This window comes from Barbus barbus, assembly GCF_936440315.1.
Source record: "Barbus barbus genome assembly, chromosome: 20".
Lineage (NCBI taxonomy): Eukaryota > Metazoa > Chordata > Actinopteri > Cypriniformes > Cyprinidae > Barbus > Barbus barbus.
Genome location: NC_136748.1, coordinates 13,140,008 through 13,155,269, shown reverse-complemented (window position 1 = coordinate 13,155,269; position 15,262 = coordinate 13,140,008). Strand labels below are relative to the sequence as shown.

The following is a 15,262-nucleotide window of genomic DNA, read 5'->3' as shown; positions in this document are numbered from 1 at the left end:
TGTTTTCACATTTATTTTCATCCTGTCTGCATTTGTGTAAGTGTGTGTGTGTCCTACTTCGGTACAAGGTGTCTCTGTGGGCTGCTACAACATCTCGCAAGGGTTCAGCGTCAGCAGAAAACGAGGCCTCGTGGGATTTCCATCACACCTCTCTGACAGCCGTTCCCAAACCCTGGTGTGTTTCTAAATGTTTCTCTGTGAGTGATGTGGCCTGATTAGCTGATGATTGCTGGATATGTAATGCCACATGATGAAGCTCAGGTTTCTGAGGACAGGTGATGTGTGAGGAGGACAAAAAGAGAAAGACAGAGAAGGGAGGTCAAGTGAAAAGTGTAGCTTCCATTGTTAATTGGCTTCGAGAGAACTTACTGTTCTCACAGTTTGTGGACAGTTTGGGAGTTTCGTGTTTTTAAACTGTGTGTCAGGACTGTGTTTGCTGTGGCAGTCTAAAAGACAACATGAAATTCCATCTGCAATGTTTAAGTGAAACTGCATATTTAGTGGCAAATAATTTAGAGTGAGATTTGATTAGATTGTAGAAAGTAGACTGGGTATTGATTACATCAACACAAATGTCATTTTAGACAGGGGTCAAGGTTTAAGCAGTAAGAACAGAGAAATTAATGTTTATTCAGCAAAAAATACTTTAATTGATCAAAAAGACACTTAAAATGTTAGAAATCATTAGTTCTTTTGAACTTTTTTGGAAAAACATTATCATGGTTTCTACAAAAATATTAAGCAGCACAACTGTTTTCAACAATAATAATTTTAAGAAATGTTTCTTAAACAAGAAATCAGTAATGTAATGCTGAGAATTCAACTTTGCCGTCACAGGAATAAATTGCATTTTAAAATATTAAAATAGAAAAAGGTGATTTTAGATTGTAATGATACGTCATACTATTACAGTTTTTACTGTATTTTGATCAAATAAATGCAGCCTTGCTGAGACTTATGTCAAAAACATTAAAAATCTTACCGACCCCAAACTTTTAAACAGTAGTATACATGAACATAAATACTTCTAGCTACACAAATTCCACTGCATTGCGATTCACTTTAGACATATATTCTGTGAACTTCCCTAAACATTTTCTCTCGAGGGAATCCCTGCAGTCGTTTTGGAAGTGCGTTCCACTTTGTACACGGGGTCCGCTATAGTGGACACTCACACTATATAAACAGTGACGTACATCCAAAACCCTGAGATGGAGGGAAGTTAGCGTGGGAAGGGTATAAAACTTTGAAGTGGAATGCAGCCTAGAAAATATTGCAATAATCCACTTACTGTATTAAAACATTTTCTTAATCAGTATTTGCGTGTGTTTTTCAGTTAAAATATCAAAACATCCTAATAATACAATCTTTTTTCATGGGAATCAATTCATTTGTTTAGTTTGTTTCACTTTAGTAGTTTTTTTATTTTTTAGAAGGAATCTAATAAAAATATCAGTGATATAAACGTACACTAAAATATATTCTTTCAATACAAGTCTTAATAATATTGTAATGTGATTCTCAGCTAAATTTGTCTTGTTTTAAGGATGTTTGTTTTTTAAGTAAAACAAAAATACTGATTAACAATTTTTTTGGCATGTTTTTGCATTTTTTGTATCTGCTCTAATAGCTCAGACATTTGAAGGTACCTGTATCTCCCCTCTGTCAGAACTGAGGTTTGTCACCGCCAAAGTAACGTCATTTGTGTACTTGAGAAGAGCGTGTTTCTGGCATAATAAGAAAGCAATTTGGGTTCATTTAACAAAGTTGTCTTTAACGCAGTATGTCTTAGTTGTCTCCTAACAAACCGCTTACACATGAACTAAACTCTTCAAGGCCTTCGTCTTTCTCACAAACACACAACACTTATTTGCCCACAGATTCTCTCACACAAACCCCCTCTCTCTCATTTCCTTTCTCACTCTCTTCTCATTTCGTGCTTGACCAGCCAAGAATGACATAAATGTTTGACAACGCAATTCTTCTCCAATTCCAGCATTCCTCCTCATTTTCAGTTTCGCCCATCCTTCTTTTTCCCTTTCCGTCTTTCATTCGGCTCCTTCTGTTGACAGACATCCATATGACCATTTGCGTCCAGGTGAAATGGGAATGCGTTGTTTACCATTTCAAAACCCTAAGCACGCCTTCCCACAAATACATTTCCATCCCTCTTTCCTCAGATAAGACTTCTGCTGCCCTGTCCTCATTTTTCCTCCCTCTCTGTCTCTCTATCGCTGTCTCTCTCTCTCTTTTAGGTGAGGCAGTTTTTCCACAATGCTTTCCATTCACGTCAAACACATTTCAAATACGGCTCAGATTTCCACTACAGACCCACTGCAAGGACACAAAGCTGTGCATGAGAGAAAGGGGATAACTGAGCTCTATGTTGTCCCCCCCAGTGTGTGCGTGTGTGTGTGTGTGTGTGTGTGTGTGTTTGTTTGTTTGTGTGTCTCTCATAGGGGTTATTTGGAGACATAATAATTTAAAAATATATATAACATGTTAAATTATTATTATTATTATTATACAAATGCTAATTTCTTGTAGGGTTATTTATTTTAGTTTATTATTTGCATGGCTTATGTGCCTTAAACACAAAGGTTTATAATTTAATTTTGATTTAGATGGCTTATTATAGGCCTAAGACACAAAAAGGTTTATTTTATTTTATAATTTTTTTTGTGCCTAAAACACAAAGAAGCCTCTTCACTGTATGCATGTAACATGTCAATGCAACAAACCACTTTGCTTCTATTATAATAAAGTGAGTGGTCTACATTGAATGCGTTGCTATCATGCAACTTGCACTCAGATGATGGACACTTTTTTTTTTTTTTTTGCACTGCCACTCCAAACTATTTTTTGCTTTGCCTGTCATTTTGCAGCTGAAATATAGGAAATATAGGACCAGGATGTCCTTGTATTCATACAAAACGTTTTAATTTCACTTTTCAAAATTGAGGGCCATTAAAAGTCTTGAATAGCATATGTGTGCGAGATCAATATTTGTAAAAAAAAAAAAATAGATCTTCTGTAAAATGTAGTTCTTAAACATTTCTAAATATTATGTGTATTACTTTTGAGAGTCACATCACAGCTTGTGAGGTTTACGGTTTATTATTGTGACCATTACCTTCCTGATCTGCTAGGAGAATATTGCAGTTCCCTAGGAATGCAATCGAAGGCATCATTAGTCCACTAAACAAGCAGTGCAGTATGCAAGTAAGAGGGAGACATGAGTCACACAACAATCCTATTCACTATAACCTGTATAAATGTAGCAAAAACTGCATATAGTTAAAATTCATGGTTGTAAAACCACTTGTATTTGTTGTACCTGTTCATCTGGCACCTAATGAAGAATAACACTTGGTGGCCCTCAGGTAATGTGTGTCTGAGAACCCTGCTGTATTGAAATTATAATTAGCTTTATATAAAAGCAATAGAATTAGTATGTAGATAGCTAAACTAATATTGTGTGTGAAAGAGCGAGAATATGCAGGATCTGTTGTCTACCAAAGGAAGTCATCTCATAAATTAACTAGATTTCTTTGAAGGAGTGTCAGGAAATGATGGAGGTTCAGGTCTTGGGATGTTCGTCGGTAATGAAGTTTATAAGATGAAAATGTGTGTGTGGTGGACGTCAGGAGCCCACGCTGGGCAGACTTCGGTCAACTGTTTGTGTGTCTGTGTGTGATGAATAGCCCCTGCCACCAAATGAATTGTCCGCAGTGGCTGCCGCAACTGATCATTGCATTAAATTGGCACTGGAAGCAAGGAGCAAAGACCCCTGGGAAATTAGCCAACCACAATTCACCTTGACCCAGTAGGCCACACGTTTACACTCACACGAGCTCGAATGTTCAGAAGCGCTAACGCACAGCGTAAGAACATGTCGATTCCCAAGGCAATGGTCATGCTAACATGCCTCTCTCTCTCTGTCTTCCAGGTTACCTGATGGACAGGTCGATGGTGGTCCCGGAGCCGTGGGTAAATTACGCAACCTTGAAGAACAACTGATCAGAGCTAAGGAGAAAATCAACTCTTACCGCAGCCTCCCTGCTGATGGTGTGTAAATATACGCAATTATCTAAATGAACTATACAATTCTGTAGTTTTTATTTTACATTTTAAAATTTACAGGTACCTGCCAAAATTTTCAGTGGCTAAACCAAAAAAACAAAAATTTTAATTGAATTTCTTAATAAATTAAGCAAATTTACTAAGCCAAACCAAAGTATAACTCTAAAAGTATAACTAGAAACGCTAATTTTAGTTATTGTACCTTAAGGATGTCTCTAAACACCTCCAATGGAGACTTTGTCAGATTTAGTTAACTTCTTCACATCCTAAACTATAGTTAAGTAAATGCATACACACACACACGTGTGTGAGTGTGTGGCAGTGTGTGAGGGCTGACAGCTCTTTTTCAGATGTGCTGTAATGGCTTGCTGTTAATGCTGAGTGAAGGAAAGATGAAATGTGTCAAATTAATAGGAACCTTTTAATATGGATGAAAAGTGTGTGTGTGTGTGTGTGTGTGTGTGTGTATGAGAGTCTTCACAGTCAAGGACAGTCATATCACTACAGGGAGTCCGTAAATTGTCCTCTAGCCAACATTTGCCTTCTTTCTACACACACACACACACACACATATATATATCATTATATATAAATATATATTTTGTGGATGATCCAGGGATACTGGTTAACTTATGATGCTTTGTACCTGTCACACACAAACACACACACATTCTCTGTGGCTGGTTTCTGGGTCAGCAGACCTTATAGTATTGCAGTGTATGATCTTTTGAGAGGAAGAACAAGTGGAACACTATACACAGAGGATCACAACCATGTGCTGGATTGTCTTGCAGCCACTGATACCCTGATTGAATGACACCGCTTTTTAATCCCACACACATCTTTGTGCATTCACATACATATACAGGTCACACAGTCTACAGTACACATACATTCTTTCATATGGCCGCCAACAGCACGTCAATATGTAATTTAGTGATATAGGTGATAGCCACTGCATCTTACATCCATGTATATAATTCCCCAAATGCTAATTGTTGCACCTTTTTCAATTGTGGTGATATGAGTTTATTAATGGGTGATGTCAGTAGAGGTATCTAGACAGCATGGTATATAATGCAGAGTTATTATATTTGATTTTATATAAATGAGCAAACATGTTCAGAATTGTTTAAATTAAATGACAATAAACTGTACACCATCATTTCAAATTTGGGGCCTGTACATTTTGTTATTTTATTTTTAAAATTAGTCTCAGCAATGCTGCGTTAGTAATATTGTGAAATATATTATTACAACTTAATCTGTTCTCTAGTTTAGCATATTTTAAAATGTAATTTATTTATGTGATGACAAAGTTGAATTTTCTGCAGCCGATACAAATCGATACAAATCGTTGCAAAGCAGCTCTACAGGAAATTAAGTTTCCACAATATATTTGTATATTGCAAAACCTTAATATATTTAACTTATGGCAAAATTGGGTAATTCTGTATGTTGTCTGAGTGTTGGCATCCTCCGAAGTCCTCTGAGGGGTTGGCATTATCTTTTCTCAGGTGTTCGGTCATCTCAGATCATTTAAGGGTTGGATCCAGACTGAAACTGCTGTAATTCCTAGTTACCACGGGATGTTAATCCAGTGACAGAAACAGAGAAACAAATAGAGACATAATTAGCGTAGCTGCTGTTCCATCTAAGCAAAAATTATTTGTTCAACCCAAGCTAAAGAATAATAATAATGTACATTTGATCAGATATAACTGCAGTACAAGATTATAAGATGCGTTATGTGAATGCTTGGCTAAAGAGATGTGTCTTTAATCTAGATTTAAACAGAGAGAGTGTCTCTGAACCCCGAACGTTATCAGGAAGGCTATTCCAGAGTTTGGGAGCCAAATGTGAAAAAGCTCTACCTCCTTTAGTGGACTTTGCTATCCTAGGTACTACCAGAAGTCCAGAGTTTTGCGACCTTAGCGAGCGGGTTGGATTGTAGCGTGGTAGAAGACGAGTTACGTACGCAGGAGCTAAACCATTTAGGGCCTTATAGGCAAGTAATAATATTTTGTAAATGATACGGAACTGAATAGGTAGCCAGTGCAGAGACTGTAAAATTGGGGTAATATGATCATATTATCTTGACCTGGCAAGAACTCTAGCCGCTGCATTTTTGACTATCTGTAGCTTGTTTATTGAAGATGCAGGACAACCACCTAGCAGTGCATTACAGTAGTCCAGTCTAGAGGTCATGAATGCATGAACTAGCTTTTCTGCATCTGCAAATCATTCTAATATGTTGATTTGGTGCCCAAGAAGCATTCCTTATTATCAAGGTTGAAAGTAGTTGTGCTGCTTAATATTTTTGTGGAAACTCTGAACATTGTATCATTTGATGAATAGAAATTTCAAAAGAACACCATTTATTTGAAACCTTTTGTAACATAAATGTCTTTACTGTCACTTTTGAAGTTGTACTGACTCAAAATTCACTCAAAAATATCGAAAGACTAGGTTTTGAGGTGCATTATCTGTCTCACGACAGGTGAAATGGTTATAGGCTGATGGAAATAATCACAAATTGTAGAGATATAGGCCATTTAGTGGACCTGGCTGATTTATATTGGCCTTTCATCTCAGTAGTAACCATTAGCATTGAAATAATATGAATGTCTGTTTTTGTGTGTGTGTGCAGGTCCAGGAAAGGACCAGGAGGAGCTAAGGAGGAAGGTGGAGAACGGCGTGAAGGAACTGTGGTATTTTGTTCGCAGTGAGTTGAAGAAACTAGCACTGGTGGACACTGGAGCACTACAGAAACATGTGGACACACTCCTGCAGGACCTTGGACACCAGCAGAGGTTATATACACACACATCCAGTTTATGTATACATCAGAATACTTCACTCATATAGACAAGTCTGCATTATAAAGCTACACTTCCTTTCAAATGTTTGAGGTGTTAAGATCTTTCTATTTTAATTTATGTATAAATATTTTTAAAAAAATTATTCTTGTAATGGCAAAGCTGAATTTTCAGCAGTCATTACTCTAGTCTTCAGTGTCACATGATCCTTCATAAATAATTCTAATATGCAGATTTGCTATTATTATTGTTTAAAACAGTTGTGATGCTTAATATCTTTGTGTATACTGTGATTAAAAAAAAATCTGCATTTTTGGTTAACTTCAAAAAAACATTATTTATTTGAAATACAAATTTATAACATAAAGGTATTTACTGTCAGTTTTTACTGTCTTTGCTGAAGAAAGTATCAATTTCTTAATAAAAAGTATTAATTGTAAAAAAAAAAAAAAATTCTTAGTGTAGTGTAAATGTGTCCAGTTAAATAAACTGCTCACACCAGTATGAGAAATTAACTTATTTATTTTGTTTTCTTAATACAAAAAAACAACAAAAAAAACCTTGCTATGTGTACTGCGTTAGGCTAACCGAGACTTGTCTTAGCACTTGCATGTTGTTGCTCTTTTGTTGGTTTTGATTGCTTGTATTGTCCTCATTTGTAAGTCGCTTTGGATAAAAGAGTCTGCTAAATGACTAAATGTAAATATATTTATATTTGCTCTGTGTAATTGATTTTTAGAGACTTTTTAAGGTCATATTTTTGTTTCTAAACATAAAAACACAGCATCCTGTCCATTTATTATAAATACCTCAACTGAATGAATGAATTAAAATAACTTCCCAGTCTGAACCATTATGGCTGTTAATTATGAAAGTAAATCAACATAAAATGAAATAAAAAAATTGAGTTATCATAATATAAACACTTTGCCAGGATACATTTGAATGATTAGCTGGTCCCTATACAACTCTCATCAAATCTGCATTATACCAATAACTGAAATTCACTTCAGGGGCCTCTTCTCCGCATTTTAAATATGCAAGGCCTCAAAACATTTTGTTGTACAACAGAAGAGATGAATAACTGTGTAATACTTTTGAATCTCAGCGTAGAGGAGGAATACATATCCATAATGCACATGCAGACTTTACACCCTTTTGTGCAAGTTCATTTTCACTTGTCCTAATCATGTGCTACGTTTTATTAAAACGTAGCACATTAAAACTTTCTAAGCAGCATGTAATCTCATGGGGCAGTAATACCATTACTGGGGTTTAATGGGTGTGTATGTTTAGATCAGCGCGTTTGGTTGCACTTCAGAAAAAAGACGTCCATGTACTGCTGAACAGACGCTAAAAAAGGAAGTCATTACTGGAGCGCTTTTAATTGTATTGTGGATGATTAACAGTGCATAGGCCAGGCTGACTTTAGTTTGTGACTGTAAAACTCATTTAATATTATTTCTTTACAAAATGCTCTGTAATTAGCCATAATCAATTGGTTTAATTAGCAATTGTGATGCAGTTGTTTGGAGTTTTGAGCTGTTTTTTACAGTGGTCTTTATGTAATCTTTAGGTCCATCATGACAGACCTGTATCATCTGAGCCAGGCAGATGGTGCTGGAGATTGGAGAGAGAACGAAGCTAAAGAACTGTCTGACCTAGTACAGAACAGAATCACGTACCTACAGGTATACTACATACAGTACACATGCTTTTGTTTTGTTTTTTCCTTTTCCCTTTTTTCTTTCTTTAGGAAGATTTTATGATGACATTTTCATTCATTTGACCCCTATCTTTAGGCAGAGTAGATGGCACCCCGTTACTCAAATCTTTTAGGTCATATTATTAACTAAAAAGATTATTTCGGATTTGTGAACTCAGTGTGCCTTATATAATTATTATATTTGGCGAAGTGTTTTTCTGTTATGAATGAGTCACTGAAGCATTTACTCAACCAGTTCATTAAAAACACATGCACAGAAGACTAAAACAAACATTTTTTGTTGTTGTTGTTGAAACTTGTGTGCTAAAACTCTAATAAGAGGCTCTTGAAAGAGTGTTTAATTTAATGTAATAAAAGTGCCACTTTAAGGCTCCAAATGGGATTTGCTTATGACTTTGAAGGCAGGATAGCAGTCTAATTCTTTAAAACAAAATACTTCAGTGAACAAAAAAATGTGTGTTAGTATGTGGAAATGATCTGTTCACTTAAAAGATTTGCTTAAAAAACACTGATTATTTCACAAACACTTGATGCTATTTTTAATTTGAAATGAACAAATAACGGCTATAAGGGACGGAAGTACCCAACATTATGACATATTCAATGAGCTCTACTTCTATGCAAAAATAAAACCAAACTTTCAAGATTGGGCTGGATTAAATGTAAAAATGTGAGAGATTTTCATTGAACGACCTATTTTGCGTGGCTTTTATGGATATTAGGGTACCCCTCCATGTCTGAAGCATTTGGCACTACTTCCAAGCCTCAATTTCGACTGCATGTTTTGTTTGTTCCTCAAATTAAATATGGCTTCTGTTTTGAATACAGTCTATGGCTGAACAAGATCACATTCACTCACCCTCCTCCTTCCCTCTCCCCATATATCAATGAGAGGGGTGATTATATTGCAGTTGGCGGGACAGCAGTATATTGTCCGTCTCTCTGAGATGGGATGGGGCGGTTGTTTTGCACCGACTCCACACTGGAGACTAAACTGACATTCAGCTGCAACACAATGCAGTGCCACGCACAAGCACACAGGCTGTAATCAGCAGGGCTCAGCTTGATTCTGTGTGTTTAACCCGCAGCCTGAACGTCTCCTGCAGAAAGACTTTCAACCGCCGTCACATGCTGAAGTTACATTTGGAATGTCAACAGCACATTGTGGATTTAGACAACTGATGCTTTTACCTTATAATCTACATATTTGTAACTGCATATTTGTGATAGATTTATCTTTAAGTTTCATAAAGCAGTGGTATGAACTAAAAAGGGGTCGCACGTATGCAATACCAAGTGCAAGTAATAAAATACAGCTATAAAATAGGAGAACAAAATAAATAGGCTTATCTTTTTATTTAATAGGCTTAGTTAATAATCGGCTTTCAATATCATTTACTTTAAAGCTCAAGGCCATATGTCCAGTCTCTACAGTAGGTGGAAATTCATTTGTCATTCAGGTCATTCAGTAGAAGCTAGCCAAATGAGATAAATGCCAGAATGGACACTCCTCATTCACAAAAAAACATGAAATATGGGTTTAGCTGCAGTTAGAATTTGAATGGCTTGTGCAAATGATTTTTTGTGTGTGTGTGTGTAATAAACTATTGTTATGAAATAATCTAAATTAAATTGTCTTTTTATTTAAAATAAAAAAATTCCCTTTTTTTCCAGTTATATATCCATATATACCATTTCAGGGTCTGGGGTCTGTAAGTTAAGAGACAGGATTCATACACAATATGGAAAAGTTTGGAATTTGATTTGAGTAATTTCCAGTCCTGGATAAGTATAGAAACACAAAACAGAGTATGGAAGAATGTTTGTGTTGCCCCTTATTCTGTTTTCTAAATTGAGAATTTCTAAAAAATAAATGTATCATACAAGCAGTGTTTTTCATTAGAATGTGAAAACATTTCAAACATAATCCTATATTAATTCTATTAAACTGTAATCATATTTCACAATATCACTGTTATTTACTGTAATTTTAATCAAATAAATGCATCCTTGGTGAGCTTAAGAGACTTTCAAATATATATATATTAGATTTCATCACTGAATTTTTTTTATCTATTTATCATTTTATTGATTTTTTTAATCTATTTATAATTTTTTATCATATTAAAATGTTGAGGCCAATTACATTAATACTTTACTCATATTTTCATATATATCCCATTAAATGTCTCAAAAGTAATCAAATGTGAATCATTGTTGAAAAATCATTATTGCCATTTAATTAATCCTAATGATAATGCTACATAATTATGGTGTCAATTATGGTGTTATATCTCAATTATGGTGGTTGAGGAGAGACCCCCCCACATGATTGTAAAGCGCTTTGGGTGTACAGCAATACACAATAAAGCGCTATATAAATGCATCATTCATTCATTCATTCATTCATAAAACCAGTGTATTAAAAGGCATTTCTGATTTTTTGATGTTGATGTATTTGATCTTACTGATGGGTTAGACAAAGATTGGGAAACACTGCTTTGTATTATAACCTACTCATTTGGCCTAGGGGGAAACTTGTGCTACTAGTACTATGTTAACTTTGACTAATAGCTTTGTGTCAGTGCTCTCCATCAGAGAGACAGGTTAGAGCAGTAATGAGAGCTGGAGTGTGATTAAAGTGATGGAGTGTATTTTACTTTGTGTGTGTGAGAGACAGACAGGTTGATCACAAAGAAGATGTGTCCCTTATGAGAAATGACAATCCTCTGTCTGTCTCACTGCACTGCTGTCATCCATCTCTTATCTACAGTGCTCTCTTTCTTGCTCCTTTCTTTCTCTTTACTCCAGTCATTCGCCTCTATTGTCTCAGTACAAGAGAAACAGCGATAGATGGAGGGACCATTTTCCATCCTGTTTGTTTCGTCTTCTTTCATCCAGCCAAGATCATTCAGACATTATATTCTTCTAGTGTCAGAGCCAAATTTATCATTTCCTCCAGCACATACTAAAAATATTTTCATGCGTGAGATGATTGGAGAGTTTCAAAAACCTTGACAAATCTGGTTCTCTCTGTTTTTTTGTATTCTATCATGTTTTTATCTTACTGGTGGTCTAGAAAGATTTATAATACAAATGTCTCCATGAGCAGCACGGTACAGAAGTCACACTTGAGCTGTCAAATGCAAATTCATGTGCTGTTTTTGACATCGAGCAGATCAAGGAACCTGCTGAACTATAAAAATCCCATATACAGCAGCCTCAAACTGTATTTCCACTCATGTAATGAAATTCAGATGTGATTTCTTTGTCCAAAAGTGTCCACTGAATGTGTAGAAAGCTCTTCAGTCCTCTCTCTCTCTACTGATCTGTATCTGCAGAACCCTCAGGACTGCAGCAAGGCTCGCAAGCTGGTGTGTAACATCAATAAAGGTTGTGGTTACGGCTGCCAGCTGCATCATGTGGTCTACTGCTTCATGATTGCCTATGGCACACAACGCACCCTCATACTGGAGTCGCAGAACTGGCGCTACGCCACCGGCGGATGGGAGACTGTTTTTAAACCCGTCAGCGACAGTTGCACTGACCGCACGGGGGCCTCCACTGGACACTGGTCTGGTCAGTAACACACATGTCCCTCAAAACTATCAAATCTATCCCCCTTTTTCTGACCCTTAGAATTAAACAGGCTGTTTTTATCATTTAGAATTGCACTTCCTTTCAAAAGTTTGGGATTATTTTTAAATAGTATTACAATTTCTGTTTTTAATATATTTTAAAATGTAATTCATTCTTGTGTTGGCAAAGCTGAATTTTCAGCAGTTATTACTCCAGTGTCATGTGATGCTTCAGAAATCATTCTAATATGCTGATTTGTTGCTCAATAAACATTTCATATTATTATTAACATTGAAAACAGTTGTATTGCTTTATATTTTTGTGGAAACTGTAATTTTTGTTTTTTTAGGATTCTTTGATGAATAGAAAGTTCAAAAGAGCAGCATTTATTTAAAATAGGCTTTTTTTGTATTTTTTAAAATATATAAATACTGTTACTATTGATCAATTTAATGTGAACTTGCTAAATAAAAGTAATAATTTATTTTAAAAAATCTTACTGACACCAAACTTTTGAACTGTGGTTTAATACAGTATGTGTAAATTAGCTATGAATTATCTCTTCATTCATTACTTATTCAGAAGAAGTTTGCGTTCTCTCATACTTCAGTAACAGATTCTTTGCAAAGCCTCTACTATATTTATGAATGCACAGTATACTGGTTATCAGCAGTTCCCTTTCAGTCAGTCAAGTTCGACGTAATGTCATAGTGACTGACGTAATGGGATCTCGCCCGAGAGCCCAATCACCTTCGAGTGTTAACGAAACAACCCAGCAGCGCGGGTATAAAAGGAGAGCGCATGCAAACGCACATCAGCTTTTTGCCTCGGAGCCGAGCCTTCTGTGAATCTCCGAGAGTGTCTGCAAGACAGCATTTTGACGAGTGTTGGTGTGACGGCGTGTCAGCGGATGTTGCTGACCAGTGCTGCTGCTTCATCTGAGCGTGTTGCAGCTCTCATTCTGCGGGCGCGCTGCGACCTCTCTTAAGCACTTCAACGCTTTTTCCTTTTCTAATAGAGCTATATCTAAAAGAGCTCCATGAGCGACAGGCGTCTTTTTAAGATGGCTTCCCGCTCGTGTGTATCTGGATGTGGTCGTTTCCTGGCTTCATCTGACGGTCACGAACACTGTGTCTCGTGATTGGGCTATCAGCACGTTGAAGCAGCGTTCTCATTGCGGGAAAATGACCATCGCGATGTTGCGGTCCAGATACCTCCTCGTCAAACGAGGGGGTATTCCCCTCGCCATGCCCCGTTCTAGTTCCTCCGTCTTTCAGCAGCGGGGGGCTACTTCGGCTCATGGTCAGTGTGATCTGAGGATCACGGTGAGAGGTTCCACGTCGAGTGCGTCTCCGCAGGCCTCTCATTCCTCCAGCACATCGCACAATCTGGTGTTTTCAGACGAGTTCGCTGGTTCCTTGGACAGGGCGGGGCTCAGCATCTCGTCCGAAGCACTAGCGGATGACAGGATGTCAATCGCTGCATCGGAGGATGAGCTAGGCTCTGGAGGTGACGATTCGGCTGCGCTGCCTCCATCAGGAAGAGTGGTGTTGCCGAGTCAGATCCAGGGCTGACTGCTATGCTTTCCCGGGCCGCTGAGAGCGTCGGGCTGAACTGGAGGCCTCCTCCTTCTCCTGAATGCTCAAGGCTGGACGACTAGTTCCTGGGGGCGCAGGCCGATCATCGGCAGTCACCTCAGGTTCCATTCTTCCCGGAAGTGCATGAGGAAGTGACTAGCTCTTGGAGGGCACATTTTTCTGCCCAAAACAGAGCTAGTGCTTCTTCCGTCCTCACTGCCCTCGATGGCGGGGCGGTTAAGGGGTATGTGGAAATCCCCCCAGTTGAGCGCGCTATTGCGGTGCAGCTTTGCCCGTGGGATGCCGCCACCTGGCAGGGTAATCCATGCCTCCCGTCCAGGGCTCGTGGGTTCTCGTCCATTTCAACGGCCGAGGCTTACAGAGCTGCTGAACAGGCCGCCTCTGCCCTGCATGCCATGACCTTCCTGCAAACCTATCAGGCCAAGGCATTGAAGCAGCTGTACGAGGGCAGTTCTGACCCAGGTTTGATGCAGGAACTGTGCACAGCGACGGACCTTGCCTTTCGGGCAACAAAAGTCACAGCGCGGTCCCTCTGTCAGATGATTTCCACTCTGGTTGTCCAGGAACGCCACCTATGGCTGGACCTGGCAGATATGAGCGAGTTCGACAAGCACTGCTTCCTGGACTCCCCGATCTCACAGACAGCCCTCTTCGGCGAAGCGGTGGAGAGCTTTGCCCAGCAGTTCTCCGTCGCACAGAAGCGGACGGAGGCCATCGGACACATTCTGCCCCAGCGGCCCGCTGCTGTCATCACCCCGCCGCCGGTCGCAGCCCCTCCGGGGACAGGCGAACCCGAGACACTGATGGCCAGTAACACTGGAACTTGCTCGTGTCAATCACGCTTGCTGCACCATTCCCCTCTACGGACTGGATACATGCGCTTTTATTGCTTCTCAGTTCAGTTCCCCGCGGCGAACCCTGTTAAAATTCTTCCCGCACCCTCGGCAGTCTGGCGTGGCGGAGCGCCAGACGCCAGGTCCAGCACTCGTGTGTTTGCCCAAGGTCAGCCCTTGTGCTGGGCTAGGTGTGTAGTGATTCCCCTTCGGGTGATCCCAGATGTGTATTCTTCCACGGTGAGCCTGTGTCTTTCCCTGGCAGAGACCTTCTGCTGTGTATTTATCTCACCCCAGGCTGGCTGAGTCTACTTCAGAGACTTCCATATGTAGTACTGCCCCTGGCCAATCCATATGTGTAATCTCCACATGGTACCTCCTTTACGCAGGATGTGGCTTCCATAGCATTCCCCTACTTGGAGTACGTTTTCCCAGTGTTATCCATACCCACTGTACGGAACAGCAGTGGCTGTCATGTCTGCCTAAGCCCTGTCGTATCTTCCGTCCCAACTGGTGTGGGGGGACTTGTCAGCTTCTGTAGAGCACTGCAGGGGGTCAGCAATAGTGGCTTTTTCATAGGGATCCCATTGCGTCAGTCACTCTGACGTTACGTCGAACGTGACT

At 38.8% G+C, this 15,262-nt stretch overlaps 1 protein-coding gene across 3 annotated transcripts in view; it reads left to right on the top strand.

Moving 5' to 3' along the window:
* Nucleotides 1–15,262, top strand: part of LOC306886633 (alpha-(1,6)-fucosyltransferase) — a 98,222-nt gene that overhangs the window by 60,870 nt on the left and 22,090 nt on the right. For 2 of the 3 annotated variants that reach the window (XM_079443912.1, XM_079443913.1), the window contains exons 3-6: nucleotides 3,950–4,068; nucleotides 6,734–6,896; nucleotides 8,479–8,593; nucleotides 11,970–12,207. In XM_079443912.1, coding sequence (XP_079300038.1) covers nucleotides 3,950–4,068; nucleotides 6,734–6,896; nucleotides 8,479–8,593; nucleotides 11,970–12,207 — 635 coding nt within the window. Of the gene's footprint in view, nucleotides 1–74; nucleotides 176–3,949; nucleotides 4,069–6,733; nucleotides 6,897–8,478; nucleotides 8,594–11,969; nucleotides 12,208–15,262 lie in introns of those variants that run through there. The other variant, XM_079443914.1, reaches the window with a different exon arrangement.